Source organism: Erpetoichthys calabaricus, chromosome 7 (assembly GCF_900747795.2).
Source record: "Erpetoichthys calabaricus chromosome 7, fErpCal1.3, whole genome shotgun sequence".
NCBI classification, from domain to species: Eukaryota; Metazoa; Chordata; class Cladistia; order Polypteriformes; family Polypteridae; genus Erpetoichthys; species Erpetoichthys calabaricus.
This window is the reverse complement of record NC_041400.2, coordinates 181061373-181085864: the sequence shown is the minus strand read 5'-3', so window position 1 is coordinate 181085864 and position 24492 is coordinate 181061373. Positions and strand designations below refer to the sequence as shown.

The 24492-nt window shown below is 37.7% G+C and overlaps 1 protein-coding gene across 3 annotated transcripts in view; it reads left to right on the top strand.

Moving 5' to 3' along the window:
* Positions 1-24492, top strand: part of gne (glucosamine (UDP-N-acetyl)-2-epimerase/N-acetylmannosamine kinase) — a 122548-nt gene that overhangs the window by 7133 nt on the left and 90923 nt on the right. The window contains exon 1 of one of the 3 annotated variants that reach the window (XM_051929905.1): positions 8886-8935. The exons of 1 other annotated variant lie outside the window; for it this stretch is intronic. In XM_051929905.1, coding sequence (XP_051785865.1) covers positions 8933-8935 — 3 coding nt within the window. In that variant the 5' untranslated portion in view covers positions 8886-8932. Of the gene's footprint in view, positions 1-8885; positions 8936-22229; positions 22451-24492 lie in introns of those variants that run through there. One more of the 3 variants, XM_028805797.2, reaches the window with a different exon arrangement.

Below are 24492 nucleotides of genomic sequence, written 5' to 3'. Positions count from 1 at the left end.
GCAATCACAGTTTGTCCTTCTCCACTTTAAGCCTATCTGGAAGAACACCAAACACAGCTGCTAATGGATTAGAAGGGATTGTGACACTAAGGCTGTCTGAAAGGCACTTAAAATTTTTTGTCCAGAATGATGTTAATTTGGTGCAGGCCCAAAACATGTGACCCAGTGAGGCTGCAACTTGACTGCAGTGTTTGCAGGTTGGACCTTGCCCTGGAAAAATTTTGGACAGTTTTAATCGACACAGATGTGCTCGATATATAATTTTGAGTTGAATAATTGTATGCTTTGCGCATATGGAGCTTGAGTGAATTCTCTGCATTGCTCCCTCCCACTCCTTTTCTGATATGTTGAGTTTGAAATCCTTTTCCCATTGTCCTCTTAGATCTTTGAAAGGGAGGGACTGTAAAATAATTTTATATATTGCAGAAATGCTGTCTGAGTCCTCAAAACTGAGCAATATTTTTTCCAGCATAGAGGAAGGTGCGAGATGAGGAAAATCGGGCAAGTTCTGTTTAACAAAGTTTCTAATTTGAAGATAGTGAAAGAAATGTGTTGCTGGAAAGTTAAATTTGGAATGTAATTGTTCATAGGATGCAAAGATGTTGTCTATATAAAGATCTCTAAGCAATTTAATCCAAAATGTTTTCCAGATATTAAAAACTGCATATGTTTGCAAGGGTTGAAAAAGATGGTTCTCATGCAGAGGTGCCACAGATAAAAGATTCTCCATCTTAAAATGCTTTCTACATTTGTTCCATATTCTGAGTGAGTGAAGCACAATTGGGTTATTAGTATATTGGCGATAACTTGCATTTATTGGGGCACAAAGCAGGGAATATAAAGAAGTACTGCAGGATTTTATTTCTATTGCGGACTAAGCCAGTGTATGTTCATCTGTTTTTGTCCAGGTTTTTATAGCTTGTATGTTTGCTACCCAGTAATAAAACTGAAAGTTAGGTAGAGCCATGCCACCTTCTGCCTTAGGTCTTTGTAGGGTCGCTCTTTTGATACGTGAATGTTTTAAGTTCCAAATAAATGAGGTTATGGTTGAATCTAATTGCTTAAAAAATGTTTTATTGATGTATATTGGAATGTTTTGAAATAAAAAGTGAAGCTTAGGAAGGATATTCATCTTAACTATGTTAATTCTTCCAGGTAGAGTGAGATGAAGGGTTGACCATCTATGCAAGTCTTGCTTAATTTTTTCCTTACAGACAGCAAAATTTTGTTGATAAAGAGCTTTATGTTTACTTGTGATATTTACCCCTAGATATTTAAACTGATCTGCAATAATAAAAGGGAAGATGTCCAATCTAATATTGTATGCTTGAGAGTTCACTGGAAAGAGCACACTTTTATTCAAATTAATTCTGAGACCAGAGATCTTTTGAAATTCTGTAAGTGCTGTTAAGACTGCAGGCATAGTATATATACAGTACCATATCATCTGCATATAGAGAAATTTTCAGTTCAAGTCCTTCTCTGATAATCCCCTTTATCTGATAAGCATTTCGACAGTGAACTGCCAGTGGTTCAATGGTGATTGCAAATAGCAGTGGTGATAATGGGCATCCTTGTCTGGTACCACGTTCTAATTTTAAAGTAGTCTGAACAAATGTTGTTAATACAAACTGAAGCTTCTGGATTGGTATACAGTAGTTTGATCCATGCACAAATGTTCAGGCCAACCCCAAATTTCTCTAATGTAGTAAAAAGATAGTTCCATTCAATCATATCAAATGCTTTTTCTGCATCCACCGATAATATCATCTCTGGGGTGTTTGACTTTGCAGATGAATATATTATATTAAACAGGCGTCGAAGATTGGAAGCTAAGTGTCAGCCTTTAATAAATCCAGTTTATCATTAACATCATTATTCAGAAGTGAAATTGGTCTGTATGATGCACATTGTATAATAATAATAAGGACAAAATAAGTCCTTATTTTGTTTAGGAAAGATGGTGATTAATGCTTGGCGAAAAGTTTGAGGTAGAATTTGATTGTCTCTAGCATCTGTAAATGTTGCTAATAAGAGGGGAGCTAGCTGAGTGGATAATTTCTTATAAAATTCTACAGGGTAGCCATCAGGGCCTGCTGCTTTCCCGCTCTGAAGTGACTTTATAGCATCTGTTAATTCTGATAGCGCCAGAGGTTTATCCAGTTCCTCTGCACTTTCAGTATCTATTTGTGGTATCTGTAATGTATCCAGAAATGCATTAGATTGTGTGTTGTCTTCTTTAAACTCAGTAGAATATAAGGATTTATAGTAGTCTCTAAATGTGCATTATATTTTTATGGTCATTGATATTATCTCCGTTCGTGTTGGTGATTGGTGGGATTGCATTGCGAACTTCTTGCTTGTGGATTTGTTGAGCTAAGAGCTTATTAGCTTTTTCTCCGTGTTCATAGTAATGATGTTTTGATTTAAAAATGAGTTGTTCATTTTCTTTGGTTGTTAAAAGAGGTTGAGCTCTGAATGCAGAGCCTGCCTTTTCCCATGATGAGCCTCACTTGGACACCTGGCATGTTCTTGATCTATTCTAGTAATTTCGCTGGGTAGCTCTGATACCTTCTTAGTTCCTAATTTATTTCTATGGGAAAGATATGAAATAATCTGTCCTTTTAAGAAGGCCTTTACAGTTTCCCAGAGTATTCCTGCAGAGACCTCTGAGGATGTATTTGTCTCTAGGAAGAAACTGATTTGTTTTGATATAAATTCTGTACAATTCTCGTCTACTAATAGAAGTGAGTTGAGATGTCATCTGCGAGATGAGTATGTGGGGCATAATGGTTTTAGCTCCAAGATCAGAGGGGCGTGGTCGGAAATAACAATAGCGTCATACTTGCAAGTTTTAATAGTAGGCTAGAAATTATTATCTTTAAAGAAATAATCGATTCTTGAGTAGCAATGATGCACTGGTGAGTAGAAGGAATATGTTCTTGAGTTTGGGTTTAGAAACCTCCAGGGGTCTGATGTGGTCAGTTAAAAACTGTGTAATTATCTTTGCAGTGTTAGGTCTCCTGTCACAGTGGAGATGACATCTATCTAAGAGTGGATTTAAAACACAATTTAAGTCCCCAGCCATTATAATTTTATGAGTGTTCACATTGGGAATGGATTCAAATACATTTTGCATGAATTCCCTATCATCAACATTGGGTGCATTAACATTTATCAAAAATCACTTTACAGTTAAATTGCCCATGACAATCACATACCTCCCTTCAGGATCAGATACTACATCTGATACCACAAATGAGACTGTTCTATGTATGAGAATTCCCACACCTCTAGTTTTCTTTGTAAAACTGGAATTGAACATTTGGCCAGTCCAGTCTTTTTGCAGTCAGAAATGACCCTTGCTTAGTAAGTGGGTCTCCTGTAAAAATACTATTTTAGCGTTTAGACCTGTTAGGTGAGAGAATACTTTACTTTATTTCTCTTTAATTCGTAATTCAGGCCTTTAACATTCCAGCTCACAAAGTTTACTGTCCCATCATGGAGACATTGATTCTGAATTTTTGATGTCATTTTGTAGTCTTAACTGGAAGTGAGACACCTTTAACCTTAATTTCCAATTTTCCCAAACATTAATGCCATGCAGCCTATTGTTACGTTGGTAGTTATAATTTTAAGGATTCAAAGAATAGATTAGATATAGCTTGCTCTCTCCCCCCCCCCCCCCCTTATCCCCTCTCCCCACATGAGGCTGGACCCCACTTCACAAAGTGCCAGTCCTCTGACATACCTAGAGACAGAGCACATCCAAAACGAAACAAGCCCCCCAGCAGCGGTGTTTGAGGATTAAAAAGTAGAGATATGTATTGCCGATAAAGTCTAAATATTATAAACATAAAATGTAATCTTCAACAGTCTTGAAATAGTGGTGTTTAAAAGTGGCCCTGGATAAGCACAGTAAACCCTAATGCAACAATAACAATAAACCAAGGGTAGGATGTTAAACAGTCTCCTTTAGAATAGTAAAAAAAAAAACAAAACACACTACTTTAATTTCTTCCACACATACACCTATAATTGTAATTAAAACATAAACAAAAAATGTCCGAAAAGAGAAAAGGATGTATAATTATGGTACCTGTATTGTTGCAAGTGGATCAGACAGCAGGTAATATCTTCTTGCCATGCCATGACAGGATGCGACTCACTGTTGTATTTCAAAAAAGTGTTGGGATCAGCTTTCTTAACTCCTTTTCTGCTTCTTCCTTGGTGGAGAATATGTAATATTTGTCTTGAATATCCACTTTCAGTTTGGCAGGATACGAGAGGCTGTATCTGATATCGGCTTTCCATAACCACTGTTTAATGTTGTAAAAAGCTGCACATGTAGCAGCTGTTGAGGGTGAGTAATCAGGGAAAATACGAATGTGGTTATTTTCAAATATAATCTCTTGTTTCTGTCTGAGAAGTTTCATTACTTTAAGCTTAAATTGTAATCTCTCGAAGAGGCCTAGGTTTAGAGGTATTTGATCCACATATGTGATAAGCTGCTGCTATCTCAGTATCTGATTTAAAGTCCTCTCCAATTATTTTTGAGAATAGTTTGGCTACGAGTTTCACTGGGTGTGGACTTTCACCATTCTCAGGTAGACCTTCGATTCTAATATTATTCCTTCTGCATCCATCTTCCAGAGCCTCAGGTCTGTCTCTGAGTTTTTTGCTTTCGGAATTTGCAGCTGTAGCTTTTCCATCAGCGGTAGATGCAAAATGTTCCACTGTTTCAATTCGAGTCGTAAATGTCTAACGTCTTCCAGCTGATCAGACACATTTTCCTGAATGTGTTTCTCAATTTTTCCCAGCATACTTTTATAAGGTTGCATTAAAACAATTTTATATACGTTTTTCCAAGTCTTTATTATCCTGCTGCAGCTCTTGCATCTCCAGCCGCAGCTTCTCGTTTGTCTTGAGCAATCCATTTATTTCTTTCTTTCTTCATATTTTTCTGAATGTCTTTCTTGAGCTCACTTATGGCTGTGGCCAATGTTGCGATCATTTCCTTCAGTTCGGACAAATTGTTTCGGCTTTCGTGCTCCGTGGGTGAAGTGGCAATCCCAGTTACAGCCGATGCCTCCAGCTCGCGAGGAGTAGATGAAAGCGCAGACTGCAAGGCCATTTCTAGTTTCAAGTGATCTTCTGGAAGCAGCGAGCTATTATGACCTGCATAATTTGCAGCTTCGCTCCCATTTTCGCTCTCGACTGGAAACGATGCAGTGGAGCGGGGTCCTGAGAAGTCTCTGCTTTCGCCTGCCTGTACCAGGTCAGTCTCTGAAAGGCCGTACCTTGCACTTGGGCTTGATGCCTGTCTAGACTTGGGTGTAGCTTTAGGTTTCTTTTCTGTTTCTTTCTGACCCCCTTTCTTGTTACTCATGTTTATATACTGTAGTAGAAACTCTTCAGGTTGGGTATATACAGGATACCTTGGGATAATAATAAATAAGAGAAAAAATAAAGCCGCTGCAACGGAGCTCTGCTTCAGACGTCCATCTCCTGTAACGGACGAGATCAAAGACCCATTATTTTTAATATTTCTCAAAAGCCAATTATTTCATAGATCTACATAACTTTCTAGGAACTGTTAAGTTTCAAAAATAAACATTACACATATGTATAACCTAAAAAAATCACTTGGATGTAAGCTGCAAAGTGAAAATACTTGGTGTGAATAATGATATGCGAAGTCAAGGTATTTAGCACCCTACCCAATGATTCTTCTCAGGTCTTACAAAACTCAGTGGTACATGTCCCATAGCATTCATTATGTTAGAAAACATGGGTAGCTATGAAGATGCTGCTGATGAACATGGTGATGGTGTTCCATCGTGTTTTTATGTCAGAAATTAAGACACAGTTTTTTTTAAATCCAAATGATATAGTCATAGAAATATAATGTGTATTGTCGCAAATGTATAACCAAGAGTAAATAATGCACAACTTTTTTTTTTTATAAAACGCTAATATATAATTTTGCTTGAAACATATACAGCCAATTAACAAAGGGTTTCTGTCAATGCATATTAAGATGCACATTGATTATGATTTCTATAGCCAATTTCAATTGCCAGTTGCTTTCACAGAAAGTGGTATAAATTGTAATCTGTTGAATTTAGGGTGCCCCATCATCCAACAGTGTTACATTGATGAATTAAACCTGGATGGTGAAATTAGTATTTAAAGTAATAAAACCAATTTTAAATGATTTGAGCACTAATTAACTGATAACAGAATTGTTCACAAACAGTTTTACACTTTCTAGATTCTTGATGTGACAGAGATTTTGTTAAATCTGTTGAAATTATTTTAGATTTGCAAGCTTTTTTCAGTTATTTATCTGTCATAATATAACCATTAAAATAAACTTATAAAGGGTAAATAGTTTTAATGAGCAGCTTGGTACTGTAGCACTTAGCACTAATGCCACTCGAACTTGACATGCTGAGTTGTTTCAGTCCAGTCATTGTCTGTGTGGAGTCTGCATGTTCTCCCAATCAGTTTGAGGTTTTCTTTGTGAGCTTAGGTTTTCCTCCTACGTTCTCAACAATGTGAACCTTAGGTTAAATGATTTTTTTTTTAAATTAGCAAAGTGTAAGTTTGGATGCGAGTGGGTCTAGCGATTCCGTCTTCTGGCCAATACTATATGGATAGGCTCAAGTTTTCCATTGACCCTGAATTGGATTATGTAGATTAGAGAATATTAGAGTACATTTGCTTACATTTTTCACTGACTAGAAAGGCTGCTGTAAAGGTCACAGGGAAGGGAAAACATCACACAATTGTATGCTTGGAATAACTTTTGGAGCATTTTATCAGTTTATTTGTATGTGATATACAGTGTGCAGCTCATTGTAACAGAGGTTGCCTGAAAGTATTAACTTTCATTGGAATGCTGGGGAACCTTGCATCAGAGATTTATATACATTATGTATCTTGTGTCTTAGAGATGAACATCCTGCTAAGGTGGCTTAAATTCTATCTGTTCTTTTTTCTCTTTTGTTTAAAGTGTGTTTTTTGCATGTTTTCCATACGTTTGCATATAATAGGTACTGGTTGCCCTATAAATGCCTTGTCTACTTATAAGCATATTCTCACTTTAAATATGGTTTATATAAGCCAGAGGAAAAGTGGCATACATTTTCTGTAAAGTTTTATTTCAAGAGGAAATGAAAATTTCAACACGATATCTATTTGACTATCAACATGTTAAGTTTGCTTTCTTAGATCTGTGCATTAAATTTGCTTCTTATTTCATGAAAGGGTGAAACTGAAAGGATTTAAGAGCTAAAAAGAACAATTGAGACTAAGAAGTAATACTAACATCAAAGAAGTACCTTATTATACTCATGGATTAGTGAAAGCAAAAAATACAAGATGTTATTTTTCTATCCTTGTCATAGAACCAGTTTGTACACCTTTTTCAAATTAACATCAATGGAAGCTAAGGTTTGCATTTTTGTTGGAAGAGTCTGAATCTCCAAAGTGAGATCTTCCAGTCATGGTGCGCCATTCAGATACCTGAAGAGGTTACTGCGTCACAGATATAGCTAAACAAGATATTTACATTTTATTTTGATTTTGCCCATTATTTTTGATGGGTGTTGTTTTTGACAGCTCACTACTTACAATATTAAACTGTAGTTAATAAGGCCTTCAGAGGTGAAAAAAAAAAGAAGAAAAGTAGACATTTCTTGTCAGAATGAGTTCTGGGGTTGATACCTGGCAAACTATTGTGGCATTGCAAGGATTTCGGACTTCATCCCAGCAAATGTTGTAATGAGTGTTTTACTGAAATTCAGGTCAGTGATAAGAAGTTCACTTTCAAAAAATAAACAATACACCTAGCGCCACATGAGGACTGAGCTTCTAGAATGCCTTGTAAGCATGAAGGTCTGTAACCACTCGGTCATTGTACTACCCCTTTTCCTGGGAAAGGATCAGTCTTTTTGCCTGTCTCATAGCTTTGAAACCGCAAAGTGTGTACACTTTACATACAGCTTATTGTCTGTTCTGAAGGAAGGGAACTATAGCAAAAATTCATTGTCATAGTTGGTAGGCATGAGGTCAAATACTTAGTATTGCAATATAGTTTTAGGAAATTTATAGTGAAAATTAACTATGACTATACATCCATCCATTTTCCAACCCGCTGAATCCGAACACAGGGTCACGGGGGTCTGCTGGAGCCAATCCCAGCCAACACAGGGCACAAGGCAGGGAACCAATCCCGGGCAGGGTGCCAACCCACCGCAGGACACACACAAACACACCCACACACCAAGCACACACTAGGGCCAATTTAGAATCGCCAATCCACCTAACCTGCATGTCTTTGGACTGTTGGAGGAAACCGGAGCGCTCGGAGGAAACCCACGCAGACACGGGGAGAACATGCAAACTCCACGCAGGGAGGACCCGGGAAGTGAACCCGGGTCCCCAGATCTCCCAACTGCGAGGCAGCAGCGCTACCCACTGCGCCACCGTGCCGCCCTATGACTATACATGAAGCGTGATAATTAATAACAGCAACAAGAAAAAAATGGAAAATATTACAGTGGTAAGATCATTCAATATAATTGCATTGATGAGTCCTGAAATAGAAATGTCAAAAGTAAAATTTAATACACTTAAGAGCTTACATTTTATCCAAATTACTTAGATAAGACTAAACACTGCTTTGTTGTGGTCAAAAATAGTATTGATAAAAACTGAAAACTCTACAGCAGTTACAGTCTGTTTAGGTTAGAATGTTTTCAAGAAAAAAAAAAATAATTTTACAAAATATCATGAAGTGCAAAAGGGTTTGAAAGTAATTTTTAACAAAAGCATTCAAACTGCTCAAAGCATTACATTACTTAAACATTCTCTTTTTCTTTCCAGTAGAGTTTCACATTTGAAGTTCACCACAAACTGATGTCCAATGGTAAGCTGAAGTTAAAACACAGTGAAGAATCTGGTTGTAAGCATGACCTGCTGGTCAGGCTAACAGTGCCCTTTCTAGTTAAACATTTAGACTACTAGCTTTTAAGGAAGTATATTATGTATTTATGAAAAACATTTTTTAAAATTATAGCAAGCATTTGTATTGCAAATTTGTCTTGAGTCACAGATTACCTTCTATGCAAAAAATTATAAATAAAAAAAAAATGCAAGTTTATTTTTATGTGACGCTGATATTGTTAATTGTGTTTCACCTACAGACTACCAATGGTAATAAGTACGAAGATAAAAAGATAATCCTGAATCTAGAGATCGAAAAAGTACAGGTCCTAAGCTGTTTGCAAGAATGTACGAGAGAGAAAAGTAACAGTGCATGGCCCTTTAAGACTTTGATAACTTATTGCTTTAAAAATCAAATAGTATTATCTGTGTATCCTGAATAGGAAGGGCTTAGCGAATATTCCAGTGTTATTCAGAGCAGTCATCACCCTGCATTGTAGTTGTTTTTGGTTATGTTAAGATTGAGCAGTTCTGTCATAGGAATATAATTATTAAGTAAGCAAAATTACAGTGGTGTGAAAAACTATTTGCCCCCTTCCTGATTTCTTATTCTTTTGCATGTTTGTCACACAAAATGTTTCTGATCATCAAACACATTTAACCATTAGTCAAATACAACACAAGTAAACACAAAATGCAGTTTGTAAATGATGGTTTTTATTATTTAGGGAGAAAAAAAAATCCAAACCTACATGGCCCTGTGTGAAAAAGTAATTGCCCCCTGAACCTAATAACTGGTTGGGCCACCCTTAGCAGCAATAACTGCAATCAAGCGTTTGCGATAACTTGCAATGAGTCTTTTACAGCGCTCTGGAGGAATTTTGGCCCACTCATCTTTGCAAAATTGTTGTAATTCAGCTTTATTTGAGGGTTTTCTAGCATGAACCGCCTTTTTAAGGTCATGCCATAGCATCTCAATTGGATTCAGGTCAGGACTTTGATTAGGCCACTCAAGTCTTCATTTTGTTTTTCTTCAGCCATTCAGAGGTGGATTTGCTGGTGTGTTTTGGGTCATTGTCCTGTTGCAGCACCCAAGATCGCTTCAGCTTGAGTTGACGAACAGATGGCCGGACATTCTCCTTCAGGATTTTTTGGTAGACAGTAGAATTCATGGTTCCATCTATCACAGCAAGCCTTCCAGGTCCTGAAGCAGCAAAACAACCCCAGACCATCACACTACCACCACCATATTTTACTGTTGGTATGATGTTCTTTTTCTGAAATGCTGTGTTCCTTTTACGCCAGATGTAACGGGACATTTGCCTTCCAAAAAGTTCAACTTTTGTCTCATCAGTCCACAAGGTATTTTCCCAAAAGTCTTGGCAATCATTGAGATGTTTCTTAGCAAAATTGAGACGAGCCCTAATGTTCTTTTTGCTTAACAGTGGTTTGCGTCTTGGAAATCTGCCATGCAGGCCGTTTTTGCCCAGTCTCTTTCTTATGGTGGAGTCGTGAACACTGACCTTAATTGAGGCAAGTGAGGCCTGCAGTTCTTTAGACGTTGTCCTGGGGTCTTTTGTGACCTCTCGGATGAGTCGTCTCTGCGTTCTTGGGGTAATTTTGGTCGGCCGGCCACTCCTGGGAAGGTTCACCACTGTTCCATGTTTTTGCCATTTGTGGATAATGGCTCTCACTGTGGTTCGCTGGAGTCCCAAAGCTTTAGAAATGGCTTTATAACCTTTACCAGACTGATAGATCTCAATTACTTCTGTTCTCATTTGTTCCTGAATTTCTTTGGATCTTGGCATGATGTCTAGCTTTTGAGGTGCTTTTGGTCTACTTCTCTGTGTCAGGCAGCTCCTATTTAAGTGATTTCTTGATTGAAACAGGTGTGGCAGTAATCAGGCCTGGGGGTGGCTACGGAAATTGAACTCAGGTGTGATACACCACAGTTAGGTTATTTTTTAAGAAGGGGGCAATTACTTTTTCACACAGGGCCATGTAGGTTTGGATTTTTTTTTCTCCCTAAATAATAAAAACCATCATTTAAAAACTGCATTTTGTGTTTACTTGTGTTATATTTGACTAATGGTTAAATGTGTTTGATGATCAGAAACATTTTGTGTGACAAACATGCAAAAGAATAAGAAATCAGGACGGGGGCAAATAGTTTTTCACACCACTGTAGCAGTTTATGCAAGATGCCAGTTTGTCACTATAGTTAATCCTAATGAGTTAAAGAATGCGTATAAGACACCGCAGCAAGTTGAAAGCCATTTATACAGTAATTGTAATTGCATTCCTCACATAACCAGCCATGTCACTTGAAAACTTGATAACTTTCAAACATTAATTCTGACACCTCAATATATTGCACACATTACAGTTCAGTAAACTAAATACAGTTACTCAAGTACTCTATCTAATAACCATCTTGCAAATGTTTGGTTTTTGTGATATTAGTATAATAGTAGCGGTGCAAATTTGCATATGTATGAAACATGAGTTTCTTAAAGCAGATTCCTTAAAGCTTTAAAATTAAAATATTTTGTTTATTAATTGGTCTTGCCCTATATTTACATTTACTTATGTGGCTGACTCCTTTATCCAAGGCAACGTATGACCTTTGAGATACAATTAGTTACATTTCTTTTTGTTTTAACATTTGATGCACAGGCAGGCAAAGTGACTTGCTCATGGTCACACAGTATCAGTAGTAGGGTTTGAACCCACAGCCTCAGGGTTTTGAAGTCCAAAGCCTTAACCACTACACTACACTGCCAGCTCTAATGAACTCGGGAGCCATGTCAGTGTAGTGGAAAATGATTTACTCTCATGTCCACCTTTTAGGCAACATACAAGGATTAAGTTCACAAAGTAAGAACAGTGGAGGTGCCACTAATAAGGGTAAGCAGTTTCTAGGTTGGCTATATACATTGTACATTCTTGAATAAGAGATTTGATAGCAGTAGTAATAAAGGCTGTCTGCCTTCTGAAGAGATAGGTAGATGACCCCACAATAATGGCAGGGTTAGGGATTGAGTGCCCCATGAGTTAATTAAAATACTCCTTTGGAATAAACTCTGATTTAAAGTAATTGGCATAAGCTTCAATTGATTTTCAAATGGCAGCACATGTCTTACAAGGAACATAAGTGAAGTCAAGACTCTTGTTAGTTTGAAGTTGTTGCCAGAATAGGGCACTGTTCTGCTTCATGTTACAGCATGACACAATAGACCTAATGCTGTAATAGAAGGACTGTTGTCCACTGCATTTGGTGGCACCAGATGATTCTTCTGTGGAAGTGGGGACTCAAACATTCCCCGAATTAAAAAAAAAAAAAAAAAAAAAAAAAAAAAAAAAACAATTCCAAGGAAGCAAATCATCTTCTAAATATTCTAAATTTTAATTTTGGCAAAAAAAGAGAGGGAATGAAATCTGGTGAATACAGGGTTATGAAGCAACAACTGCATAGTTTTTGGTCAAAAATTCTTTGACTGACAACACGGTATGTGCAGATACAAAATGCAGTTCAGGGTAGGGTGCACCAAGTCTCCAGACTTTTTGTTTTCCCTGAAGCTTTCTGCTTCAACAATTCAATTTAATGTTGCTAATTGAGTCTGTCCATGGGGAACAAACTCTGTATAAACAAGTCCATTAATTTAGATGAACTCTATCATCATTGTCTCTGGAAAATCTGTTATGGTGTCTGGAATAAAATAAAAAAAAATGTAACGTGCATGACTGTAGAATAAATGCCAGAAATACGCACTCGATCAACTTATCATGATGTGACTTGGCAGACTGATTAAGCTGTCATATCCGATAACTATATACCATACTCATATGCTGTTGACTGATTTCAGGGAGTTTTGAGTCCCCCTAATATGTGCTTACTATTACACATTATGAGCAGGCAGCTAAGAAGTTGCAGGTGTCCCACAGGACAGTAGGTGACGAAAGAGAAGCTTGTTGTCTAGTTCATGGCTTCTTGCTATTAATTATAGTAACTGGAATGTATGGAAACACAACTGGTTTTTTGGCATGTTGAAGAAATTTTTAGAATTACCACTTACATCTTGCCTTTCAATTTCATTCTGTTGATGTGAATTTCTGGTCAAGATTTTGGTTAAAAAGAAGGGGTTGGTGTTAATTTGTTTTTACGTACTCCAAGACCTCGGCGATATGGAAGAAAAAATATAACCTCAGTTTTATAAACTTATGGGTGATTTGATTTATTTGAATATTTATGTGAAAATTACAGTTGTATTCTTTTTAGAAATACAAAAACACATGCACCTTTCCACATTGACAGTGTAAAATAAGAAAACATCTTTCTGTGCAGACTGGCGTGTACATTTTTTTTTTTTTTTTTCAATTTCTTTTTACATTTGCAGCCCTCCATCTTCTTTGCAGCCTCCACATTTCTTTCACTTCACTTACAGGCAAACTAAATTCTGCAGTTTTCCTTACACGTTGTTCTACTTGCAGCGCATACTAGCCAGGTTCTTCCCTCTTCAACTACAGCTCTCTGGAATGACTTGCCTGTAGAGCAGTGGTTTTCAACCTTTTAAATTGTGCAATGCACTTTGAGAAATTCTTTTATGGATTTTTGAACAGCTTCATATACTAACATTAGATTGAAGAATTGGGTTAGTGGGTTGGAGTCCTGTGCATCTACATTTACTAATGTTGGATTAATTGAAGGGTGGGGTTTCAAGCTTCTAGATTTATTATCAGTAGAGAACACCGTGGACTGGCAACATGCCTTACCTGCTTTTTGTAAAGCGTCAGTTGAGAGTGTCTGCATTATGTGTCTTTCCTGATTCTCACAGACTGGTTGGCAGTCCGAGGATCAGCGGCAGGGAAACACTGCTGTAGGGGAGTCATTTCCTGTAAGTGTACTCTAATAGCCCTCCAGCTGCTCATTACAGGCAGCCAACTCATTCTTCTCTCTGATTGTAGCCTACCCACCATTGCAGGGCATGAAGGCACAATGGACATCTCTAGCATATTTTTCCCCCCTCTCCCAGACAAGACATTCTCTTCCTAATCATGCTGTCTAACTAGATGCAGTATATAGCTGGGCGCATTCCTTGTGTGCCACATGCTGAAGCGGGGCTTTATCTTCACCCTGTGCTCTCTCACTTTGGTTCACTTTTGTTGTATGTTTGTTTTAAGTGATGCAATAAATTGGATGTGCTGCTACTTTTAACTGTTCTTATCTTTTAGCAAAGATTACTTTTTATTTGGTTTATTTGACATCTGATCTTTTATACCCAAACTAATTCCAGACAATAGAATTAAAACATTACAGCTTATCTTGAGCAAGCTCATTCATAAGAAAAGTGCCATTTGTCATTTTTTTTTTTTACATTAATATATTTTGATTACACACTTGACTAGCTGATCAAACTAGGGTGTTTGTTCAACTGTTTAACTGTACGATTTCTTATTTAACAAAAACTTTTGTGCTTGACTATTGCTTTAAAACATTAATGCGAATTAAAAAATGTAATTGAATAAACATGACCAGCCCTTCTCCACACAAAAGACAATAAAAGATTAGTTGTGTTTTTTTACATGAAAATATAAAGCAAATTGAACACATTTAGTATGTATGGCATCACTCCAAATACAATTTGATTACCAAAACACGATCTCTGGCTGAACTGGATATTATTTCTTTATGTCTTGTCATTTTCTAAACTGCGTAATCCGGAACAGGGAAGCAGAGGGTGCTAGCACTGGGGGCAATGCAGGAATAAATCCTGGACAGGGTGCCAGTTCATCACAGGGCGAACACACACACTGGCACACTCACTAGGGCCAATTTAGTGTTGCAGATTCTCCCAACATGAATGTCTTTGGACAGTGAAACGAGAGCACACGGAGAAAACCCATATAGACACCAGGGACCTCATGCAAAACGCTGTGCAAAGAATTTACACTATAACATGGCGTACAGACAAAAGCGGAAATGTGTGTACACACAAAAAAATCCAGATGCATAAATCTGTGCGAATGCCAACTTCCACGTTCTTCCACTACATAAATCCCGGTCAGCATGAAAAATAATGCATGAGCACACACCTGCTGTCCTTTCCCATCTCCTCCCAGAATTACGCCGCTTTGAATATGCAAATCAATATAAATAGCCCTTAAGCTCAGCGTTTTGTGAAAAGGCAAAAGCACTTTTAAGGAATATTGAAATATCTTCGTAGTACGTGTTTAATTATTTGTGGACGAAAAAGGCACACTGAAAGCAGGCAGATAATATTTCTCTTCAGTTCTCTTTATTATTCATTCGGAGTCATAGTAAGTAGAGATTCAAAGAGCATAACTTATTGCCGCAAAACTCAATTTGAACACCGAGAAAAAATTAGGAGGGGTTTTTATAATTCAGTATTTCATGATTAATAAGACAGAAAGAACATCCTTATCAAAACAGTAAAGTTAAACAATATGTCTGTTGAGCTAAGCATTATCTGTGTTCTCAAAGCTAAGCACAGGAGAGACGCCTTTGCATAAACTACATGTACTTTCTGCAGCCTTGTGACCTTGTCCCTGAAACATTCACTCTGAGAAAGGGAAAACAAGAAACAGCTTAGATTTTATTCATGTGGACACTATTTCTCCTGAACCCTGGAATAACATATTTTTGTTAGTTCATAAGCCAAAGCGTCTCACACTGGCAAGTTATGAATTAGTTGTTCTAAAAATTCTAATTTACTAAACACACAAAATACATGGTGCTGAGGAGAACATTCTTCTTCTACATATTCTATCCATGTATCCTTCCCTTGTCGCGCCAGCCCCAGCAAGAATATAGCGCGAGGCAGGAACAATCCGTGAAAGGAGTGCCAGCTCCTCGCTAGTGCTGCGGCACCGTGTCCTCACATGTTTAATTATTAACAATATAGATTATTTAAATGAAGTTAAAGTTTTATCTGTATAATATAATAAACATATTTTGCTGCATTTCATCTTAAAAATGATATCGTCATCATATGTAAATGCGTGCTTTATAAAGTGGCTCAAGTTGTGCAATATTATAACTATCGCAAGTTTACAGTGAAGTAATTGTACTTATAAGTACAAAGCGTTCTACAAGGAGCAATTGATGGACTGACTGAGTGCATTTATAGTTCTTGGGATGAAATTGTTTCTGAACCGCGAGGAAAGGCTCTGAAGCGTTTGCCGTATGAGAGCAGTTAAGTAGACAGCATGGCTGAGGCAGCGTGTGCTAGATGCTGTATATCGATAATTCTCTTTCCAGTCAGCTGCTGTAGAGCTGTGATTCCCCACTTAGATACAGTGATATAAATACTCTGAGTGGTGCAGTGAGAGTAATATGGAAAAAGATGATCCACTGTGGCAACCCCTTATGGGAGCAGCTAAAAGAAGAAGAAGAAGAAAAAGGTGCAGTGAGAGTAACAACACTAAAGCAGCTATGGTATTTAGAATAGTTTGATCATTCTGTGGACCATTATATTGTTACAGGTTAATTACAATCAGATGCATTAAACTAATAAACAGTATGCGATTAATTTCAGTGTATTTATAAAGCCTCGTCAGGGATGTGGATCTAAAAAAGAAAGGGAAACCATACTGGAACAATAGCACTGCTTTGACGCTGGGTGCCGCCAGTTTGCAAAACCGAGCAGAGAACTTGCATACACCAGGGTTGGAGCTACCGTGAAAATGTGCGTGGCTTTACGACAAGTTTAGCTTTTATACATCGCGATTTGAACGTGGAAATGTTCATACTCAACATTTTTGTGCGTACGCACCGTTTATACATGAGGCCCCAGGAGAGAACAAGCAAACTCCACACAGGGAGTACCCAGAATGTGAACCTTCTTTCAGTAAGATCAAATTAACATTAACATTATGTGCTAGATTGTCTAGTTCTGGCAGTTGTCCCACTAGGAGCTGCCAGTTTGAAGGGTGTTCAAGTGAAATGTTTTAATCAGAAACTAATTTTTCCCATCTGACCCATAGTATGTGAATGTATCAAAAATGTTTCTACCATTTTAAATTTTATATAGAGGGTTAGAACTGTGGAGAGACATGCGGTCACCAGTGTGAACACTAGGTAAAATGCTGCAAGACTTTCTGGGGTTGTTTCAGACCTTGTATGTCATTTCCTGGATTGCACTGGAAGTAGCCCCAGAAAGGGGTATAAAGTTACCAGTAACCCTATCAGTTTGGAGTCGAGAGTTGAATAAGAGATTCTTTTACCCTTGCAGGGAGGTAGTGGTGTGGGAAAGAGAGAACATTTAGGAAGGCAACTGAGGGAGTTATCTTGTGTTGTAACAGATTGTTTTAGTCAGCAGCATAGTGAACGAGCTGTTCCACCCTCTAGACCAGGGGTCTCCAACCTTTTTTCCCCTGAGAGCTACTTTTACAAAATGAAAATGGCTGAGAGCTACTCATGTTTTCTAACGTTTATTCTCATAAGCTTATTCAGTTTGGGTTGAAATAAGCTGTTTTGCCTGAACATTTACAAAATGTTGGTGTCTACAACTCACATTTTGCATGAGAACATCACAAACAATATTTATTTCACCTGCAAGTGCATTTTGTAGGTCTGTATGCATTTTCTAGTGTATCAAACACTATTGAATTAAAACATGAATGCTGTTAAAACACTCACTTGCCAGCTTTGGGGCGTGTACCTTAACTCCGCTTCGCTAGCGAACAAGAGAACAATTGAATTCAACTTTGTTTGATATTTAAAATAAAGTGTTACTTAGGTCTTGAGGAGTTTGAGTCCAGATATTCTCTTAAGTATATGCCACATTGAAAAGATAGATTGGAATTCAGATTGTGGATCGTGATATGATTTTTTGGAAAGATCGCCCACCCCTAATTTGACTAATCAAGTTTTCAAATTCATGTAGGATTCATTAACTTTATTTTTCTTCTCTTTATTTTAATATTGTTTTTTTGTATCAGTATGCTGCTGCTGGAGTATGTGAATTTCCCCTTGGGATTAATAAAGTATCTGTCTATCTATCTTTAACCCTGTGGCGAGCTACTTGGAAAAGGGTGGCGAGCGAGTGACATTTTGGAGACCCCTGCTCTAGACAGACCCAGATTGGCAACCAGGGTTATCTTTCATTTAGTTCTTTTGTTACCTTGGGTTTTCTCATTATTTATTGCTCCCTTGTGTTTATTATGCCACATAAATCAATTACTTCTTTTTAAAAAATAGCCTTTAGACTCTCTTTTTTTTTTTTTGTAGGTTAGGGAGGTCCCAGTTTTTGATCAATTCATTTTTTAACTTGACAGAAATTATTTGATCTTGTATATTTTCCTTTTTTAATCTCCATAAAGTGCACCCGATGGCAAAACAAAACACAAGTTATTGAAACACCAGAAAAGTGGTGCAAAACTAACTCACTTTTCCTGCCACTTGAATGTGTACCAGTTAAGCTAAATGACCTTTGTTAAATTAGAAGCAGAAATGTAAGCAAGTAAAACAAAAAATAAATTTAACTTACCTATAAATGATTGGAAGAGGAAAGGAGCTCCCTAAACATGACTGTGTGTGCCATTATGCATATAGAAAATACAATAGGTTATTTTTAGCTTAATATATCTCTGCAGATTATAATGATGAAATTTTTATTGACCATATAGTGTACTGGCAAAGTGTCACAATGACCTGCTGCCTATCATGATCAAGACAATTGCAAACAACCATTTAAACTTAAGACTTCAACATAGATTTTATCTTTCCAACCGGTGATACTCTCAGAAATGCTCTGTTTAAGTAATATAAACAACAATTAGCTATAGGCCATCTGCAATCAGCAACTAACAGAAGTACATCAATCGGTGCAGTTTTTACATGACTTCGTTTGGTTTGTGGTGTCGGTGAAAGCACTTCAGCCACCACAAGCCTAACTGGACTTTACATGATATTATAAAATGTTATTAGAAACATGTATTTTATATGTTCATCTAACACGTAATTGCATTTTATCACTGTTATTTTGAATATGACTTATTAGAAAATGTGACATTTCTATGTCTGATGAAGTAAAAATAAATAAAAATGCTCCATCTTTAAAAGCATTAAGCTAAGTACCCAAATGTAGTTGAATGTTCCACCATGCAAACATTTTCTAACTTGTTAAATTGAGCAACGCCCTTAACCTGCAATTGCTCCGTCCTGAGTATGACGTTAATCTGCATCCAACCCTGCATGTAAGCCCTCCAAACTACAGGGAAAAAACCTGGATGTTGGTGGCAGAATTGGCACTTCAGCCATTGTAAAAACCTCGCACTGTTCCACTCCATCTGAATTAGTGTGGTGCTGAGGTGTCACCCGACGCATGGCTGGCACTCAGGTCCTAATCTGGGATCCTGAGTTGGTCTGTCATGTGATGGTTGCGGCAGTGCGCTGTATCACTGCATATTTCTAATAACCCCCCCAACTTAAGAATGTTTGCAAAATGTAATGCATGTTGTGGTCACATGTTTCATTAAACCTGCAAAAATACTGTGTATTTTGACACATTATGCGTTTTCTCATAAATTTAATTCTCATCCACCCTCATGTGTAGATGTTGTCGTGTTCCTGCTGAATGTGCATGTGAATCTTGTGCGTCTTAATTTTGCCATCCTGCTTCATGCCATGCATAAGTAAAATTATGGCAGCATGTCCCATAGTATTTAGATATTAAAACAGTGAATATGATTTATGGGATTTACATATTGTGTCAATCCCCTATTGTTAGTTTAGCATAAATAATAACATACTAAGTATACAGTGGTGTGAAAAACTATTTGCCCCCTTCCTGATTTCTTATTCTTTTGCATGTTTGTCACACAAAATGTTTCTGATCATCAAACACATTTAACCATTAGTCAAATATAACACAAGTAAACACAAAATGCAGTTTTTAAATGATGGTTTTTATTATTTAGGGAGAAAAAAAAATCCAAACCTACATGGCCCTGTGTGAAAAAGTAATTGCCCCCTGAACCTAATAACTGGTTGGGCCACCCTTAGCAGCAATAACTGTAATCAAGCGTTTGCGATAACTTGCAATGAGTCTTTTACAGCGCTCTGGAGGAATTTTGGCCCACTCATCTTTGCAAAATTGTTGTAATTCAGCTTTATTTGAGGGTTTTCTAGCATGAACCGCCTTTTTAAGGTCATGCCATAGCATCTCAATTGGATTCAGGTCAGGACTTTGACTAGGCCACTCCAAAGTCTTCATTTTGTTTTTCTTCAGCCATTCAGAGGTGGATTTGCTGGTGTGTTTTGGGTCATTGTCCTGTTGCAGCACCCAAGATCGCTTCAGCTTGAGTTGACAAACAGATGGCCGGACATTCTCCTTCAGGATTTTTTGGTAGACAGTAGAATTCATGGTTCCATCTATCACAGAAAGCCTTCCAGGTCCTGAAGCAGCAAAACAACCCCAGACCATCACACTACCACCACCATATTTTACTGTTGGTATGATGTTCTTTTTCTGAAATGCTGTGTTCCTTTTACGCCAGATGTAACGGGACATTTGCCTTCCAAAAAGTTCAACTTTTGACTCATCAGTCCACAAGGTACTTTCCCAAAAGTCTTGGCAATCATTGAGATGTTTCTTAGCAAAATTGAGACGAGCCCTAATGTTCTTTTTGCTTAACAGTGGTTTGCGTCTTGGAAATCTGCCATGCAGGCCGTTTTTGCCCAGTCTCTTTCTTATGGTGGAGTCGTGAACACTGACCTTAATTAAGGCAAGTGAGGCCTGCAGTTCTTTAGACGTTGTCCTGGGGTCTTTTGTGACCTCTCGGATGAGTCGTCTCTGCGCTCTTGGGGTAATTTTGGTCGGCCGGCCACTCCTGGGAAGGTTCACCACTGTTCCATGTTTTTGCCATTTGTGGATAATGGCTCTCACTGTGGTTCGCTGGAGTCCCAAAGCTTTAGAAATGGCTTTATAACCTTTACCAGACTGATAGATCTCAATTACTTCTGTTCTCATTTGTTCCTGAATTCTTTGGATCTTGGCATGATGTCTAGCTTTTGAGGTGCTTTTGGTCTACTTCTCTGTGTCAGGCAGCTCCTATTTAAGTGATTTCTTGATTGAAACAGGTGTGGCAGTAATCAGGCCTGGGGGTGGCTACGGAAATTGAACTCAGGTGTGATACACCACAGTTAGGTTATTTTTTAACAAGGGGGCAATTACTTTTTCACACAGGGCCATGTAGGTTTGGATTTTTTTTCTCCCTAAATAATAAACACCATCATTTAAAAACTGCATTTTGTGTTTACTTGTGTTATATTTGACTAATGATTAAATGTGTTTGATGATCAGAAACATTTTGTGTGACAAACATGCAAAAGAATAAGAAATCAGGAAGGGGGCAAATAGTTTTTCACACCACTGTATGTACAGTTTACATCTCCATTGTACACCTAGAATTGGAATCAGAAGATCACATTATTGGATTTGGAAACAATCCTTCACGGTGTAAAATGGTGATTTTCGTATTGTTCGGAAATGCCCATATAACCCATTCCAAATATGAGTTGCAACAAATGCTTCTCTGAGGTCATTGCTGATGTCCTTTCTTCTTGGCATGATGCGAACACTACCCAGAGAGCTCCAGAACACCAAACTGCCAAAGTGTTTCCTTTTATAGAGGTGATCACACTTCCTGGTAATTGGCTAACCCGCGTTTGACTAGAAACACTTGGCTGCTAAATAGTGCGTTAATTATTTTGGGATTTGGGAGGGTATTCTGCCCTGACTTCCAACACGCATACACAGTCACTCACGCTCATTTTTTTTTTGAATGTTTGCATGCTTTTTTTTTTTTTTTTTTGGAAAAATAGCATTTTGAATTCAATTATGTTTTGTTTGTCACCTGAGGTTACATTTCTCTTTTTATATAAGTCAGTGTTGAAAACACAATTGTGATTTTGGCCTTAAATGTTAAAATCACAGAATTGAAGGAGGATGTACTCTAATTATCACTAAAACAAAGCAAAGAACTGCCCGTGCTTGTCGCAGTAGCGCCACCTTTTGTGACGGCTCCTTACAGACTACATTTAAGCTTTCGTCATCCTTTAGAGATGGGTATACTGTATTTATGTTCATTTTTTTATGGATGGCAGAGTTACATCCCCGCTATATACAGACAACGCGGACAATCATTCGCATTAATTAATATTTTGCAGATGTGCCTAAGCGAATTAAAATAATGAATGAACAAAACTGTGATCTTTGCGTGATAGAACGTATATTTGATCTCATTTGTGCTAGCTCTTCATCTGCGTATTCTGTGGGCGGTGCGCGTTGTCTGCCCCGCTGGCAGCTTGGAGGCGGAGCGCCAAGCTAGAGAAGCCATTCATACTTTGTTAAAGGATCGGAGCATTCTGTTAGCGGCCGAGAAGAATCCGGCATCCGCACAATTGAATGAGACGTTAGCGCATTGAGAGCCTAAGATGTATCCTAGCTCCGAACAGTCTATCAGAAACCCGCATGTAAGTCAGCAGCTACAGGGGACTCTTACGCGGTGCTTGCTGTTTCTCGGTGTGGTGGCGTGTGTGTTTAGTTTTGGGTTGGCATGATTACAGCGCCTTTCTAGTTGCTTATGCCCCTCTTTCTTCTCGTTCTATGGTCCTACTTTACTCCGCCCCTTCGGGGCTACGTGCTTGATTGTTAGCGCATTTACCGACGTGCATCCTGAAGTTTTCGGACAATTACGCGGAGCTCGCTTATCCTCTGCTTTTTATACATTTATTTTGTCATGATTTTTTTTCTACATTTGTATGCTATTTATTTTAAGATACACGTGTCCGTACATACTCGATTATATTTTGTTTTCTTGGTCGCGTTTCTTTAATCTATTCAGATCCATCTATCCATCTCCCAAAAAAAGCTTCATCCTGTGTAGGGTCGCGTCAAAGCTGTATACTATCTGTCACAAGGGCTAGTAAAATCAGGTTATGCAGCTTGATTTAGTGAAGATGGATTATAGCTTTTAAGATCTGTTATTCGGAGTTTGTTTAGGTGGTACTAAGACGCTAAGGTTTCTGGACATCCTAGAGAATCGCCATAGGATTGCATAACCAGTTCGCCAGCGGGACTCCTGTTGTCACAAAACAAAACAATGAAAAGATGCGAAACGCACAATGCACACGTGCGCAACAGTAAGCACGTACTCACTTCATTTAAGGACTGATGAAGTATAGTATGGGCATTTAACAGGAAACCAGATAAGCAACGGTAAAGCCACAGTTCGTTTTTTCTGTCATGCCATGCAATCTAGGCTAATTTTAGGTGAACTTAATGGGGTTGATGATTTTTCTCAGGCTGCATTATATGGAATGCAATTTTACTGTCCAATCACAGTATTTGATATAAAAATTCAAACTACTGATATCAAGCGTTTTTAAATTTGTTTGAGTGAAGTTAGTACGGTATGCACACAATTTTAATCCATTGTGGCAAAGTATAATGTGGTTTTTCAGTCAAGACTGTTCGAATTGTGAACATTGAAATCACAAAATGATTAAATACTAAAACAGTTTGCCATAGCTTTAGGCTTGATTTACATACATCTAAAGTGGTATCTGGTCAGTTGGTGCTCATACACTCTTAAAATAAAGGTTACTCACTCATTTTCAAACCCGTAATCCTAATAAAGTTATCAACGTGATTTTTTTTCAGAGCGATGCATCCCCAAAGAACCATCCATATGAAGGTTCTACACAGAGGTCTTCAGCTCCAGGCCTTTTCATTCTAGCTCTTTTCTTAATTAGTGACCCATTTTTTGCTGCCAGTTAACTTCTTTTCCCTTCATTTTAATTGAATTGTTTTTTTTTAGATTCAGTCCTCTGAATTGCTTCATTTTTTCCTTAATAAGACACCCAAAGAGAAATGAGATGTGAAGTGTGCCAACAGATGACCAGCTAAGTTGCTAACTAACTCCAACTGATTTTTTTAATTAGAAGACAGTTGTTAATTAATCCTGTTATTTAATTCCATGCCTTGTTGCTGCTCTCATCCTGCCACAGCAGACATTTTCAAAACTGTTGGTTTTCTTTGTTCTAAAAACACAGTTAAAGTGTTTTGTGGACCCTTCACCTTTCTTTATTTCCAGATATTGTATGATGGCCATAGGGGAACCACTTTTGTTTTCAAAAGCAACCATCCACATGATGGTTCTTGCCGTCTACAATAACACAGACTCAGTTCTGGTTTTCTTGATCTGGCCGTATCCTGAAGGGTAGCCTACTTCACATTAATTATTTAAATTTTAGGAACTTTTAAATGCCCAAAGTAATAATTTCATATGCAAAGAATCTTGCCCAGAATTAAATGGTTTTCTTAAGTAATTGTTCTACAATGAACTACATAATCAAATAAAGTACCATAAAAGAACTGATACTTTTAATAGTGTAGAGTAATTTTAGCATGTTTGGGTATTGTTGATGAAGATGGGGAAACGTAATACAGTATACCATTTTGTAACCAGGGCTGTGGAGTCGGAGTTGAGGAGTCAGAGATAATTTTGGGTACC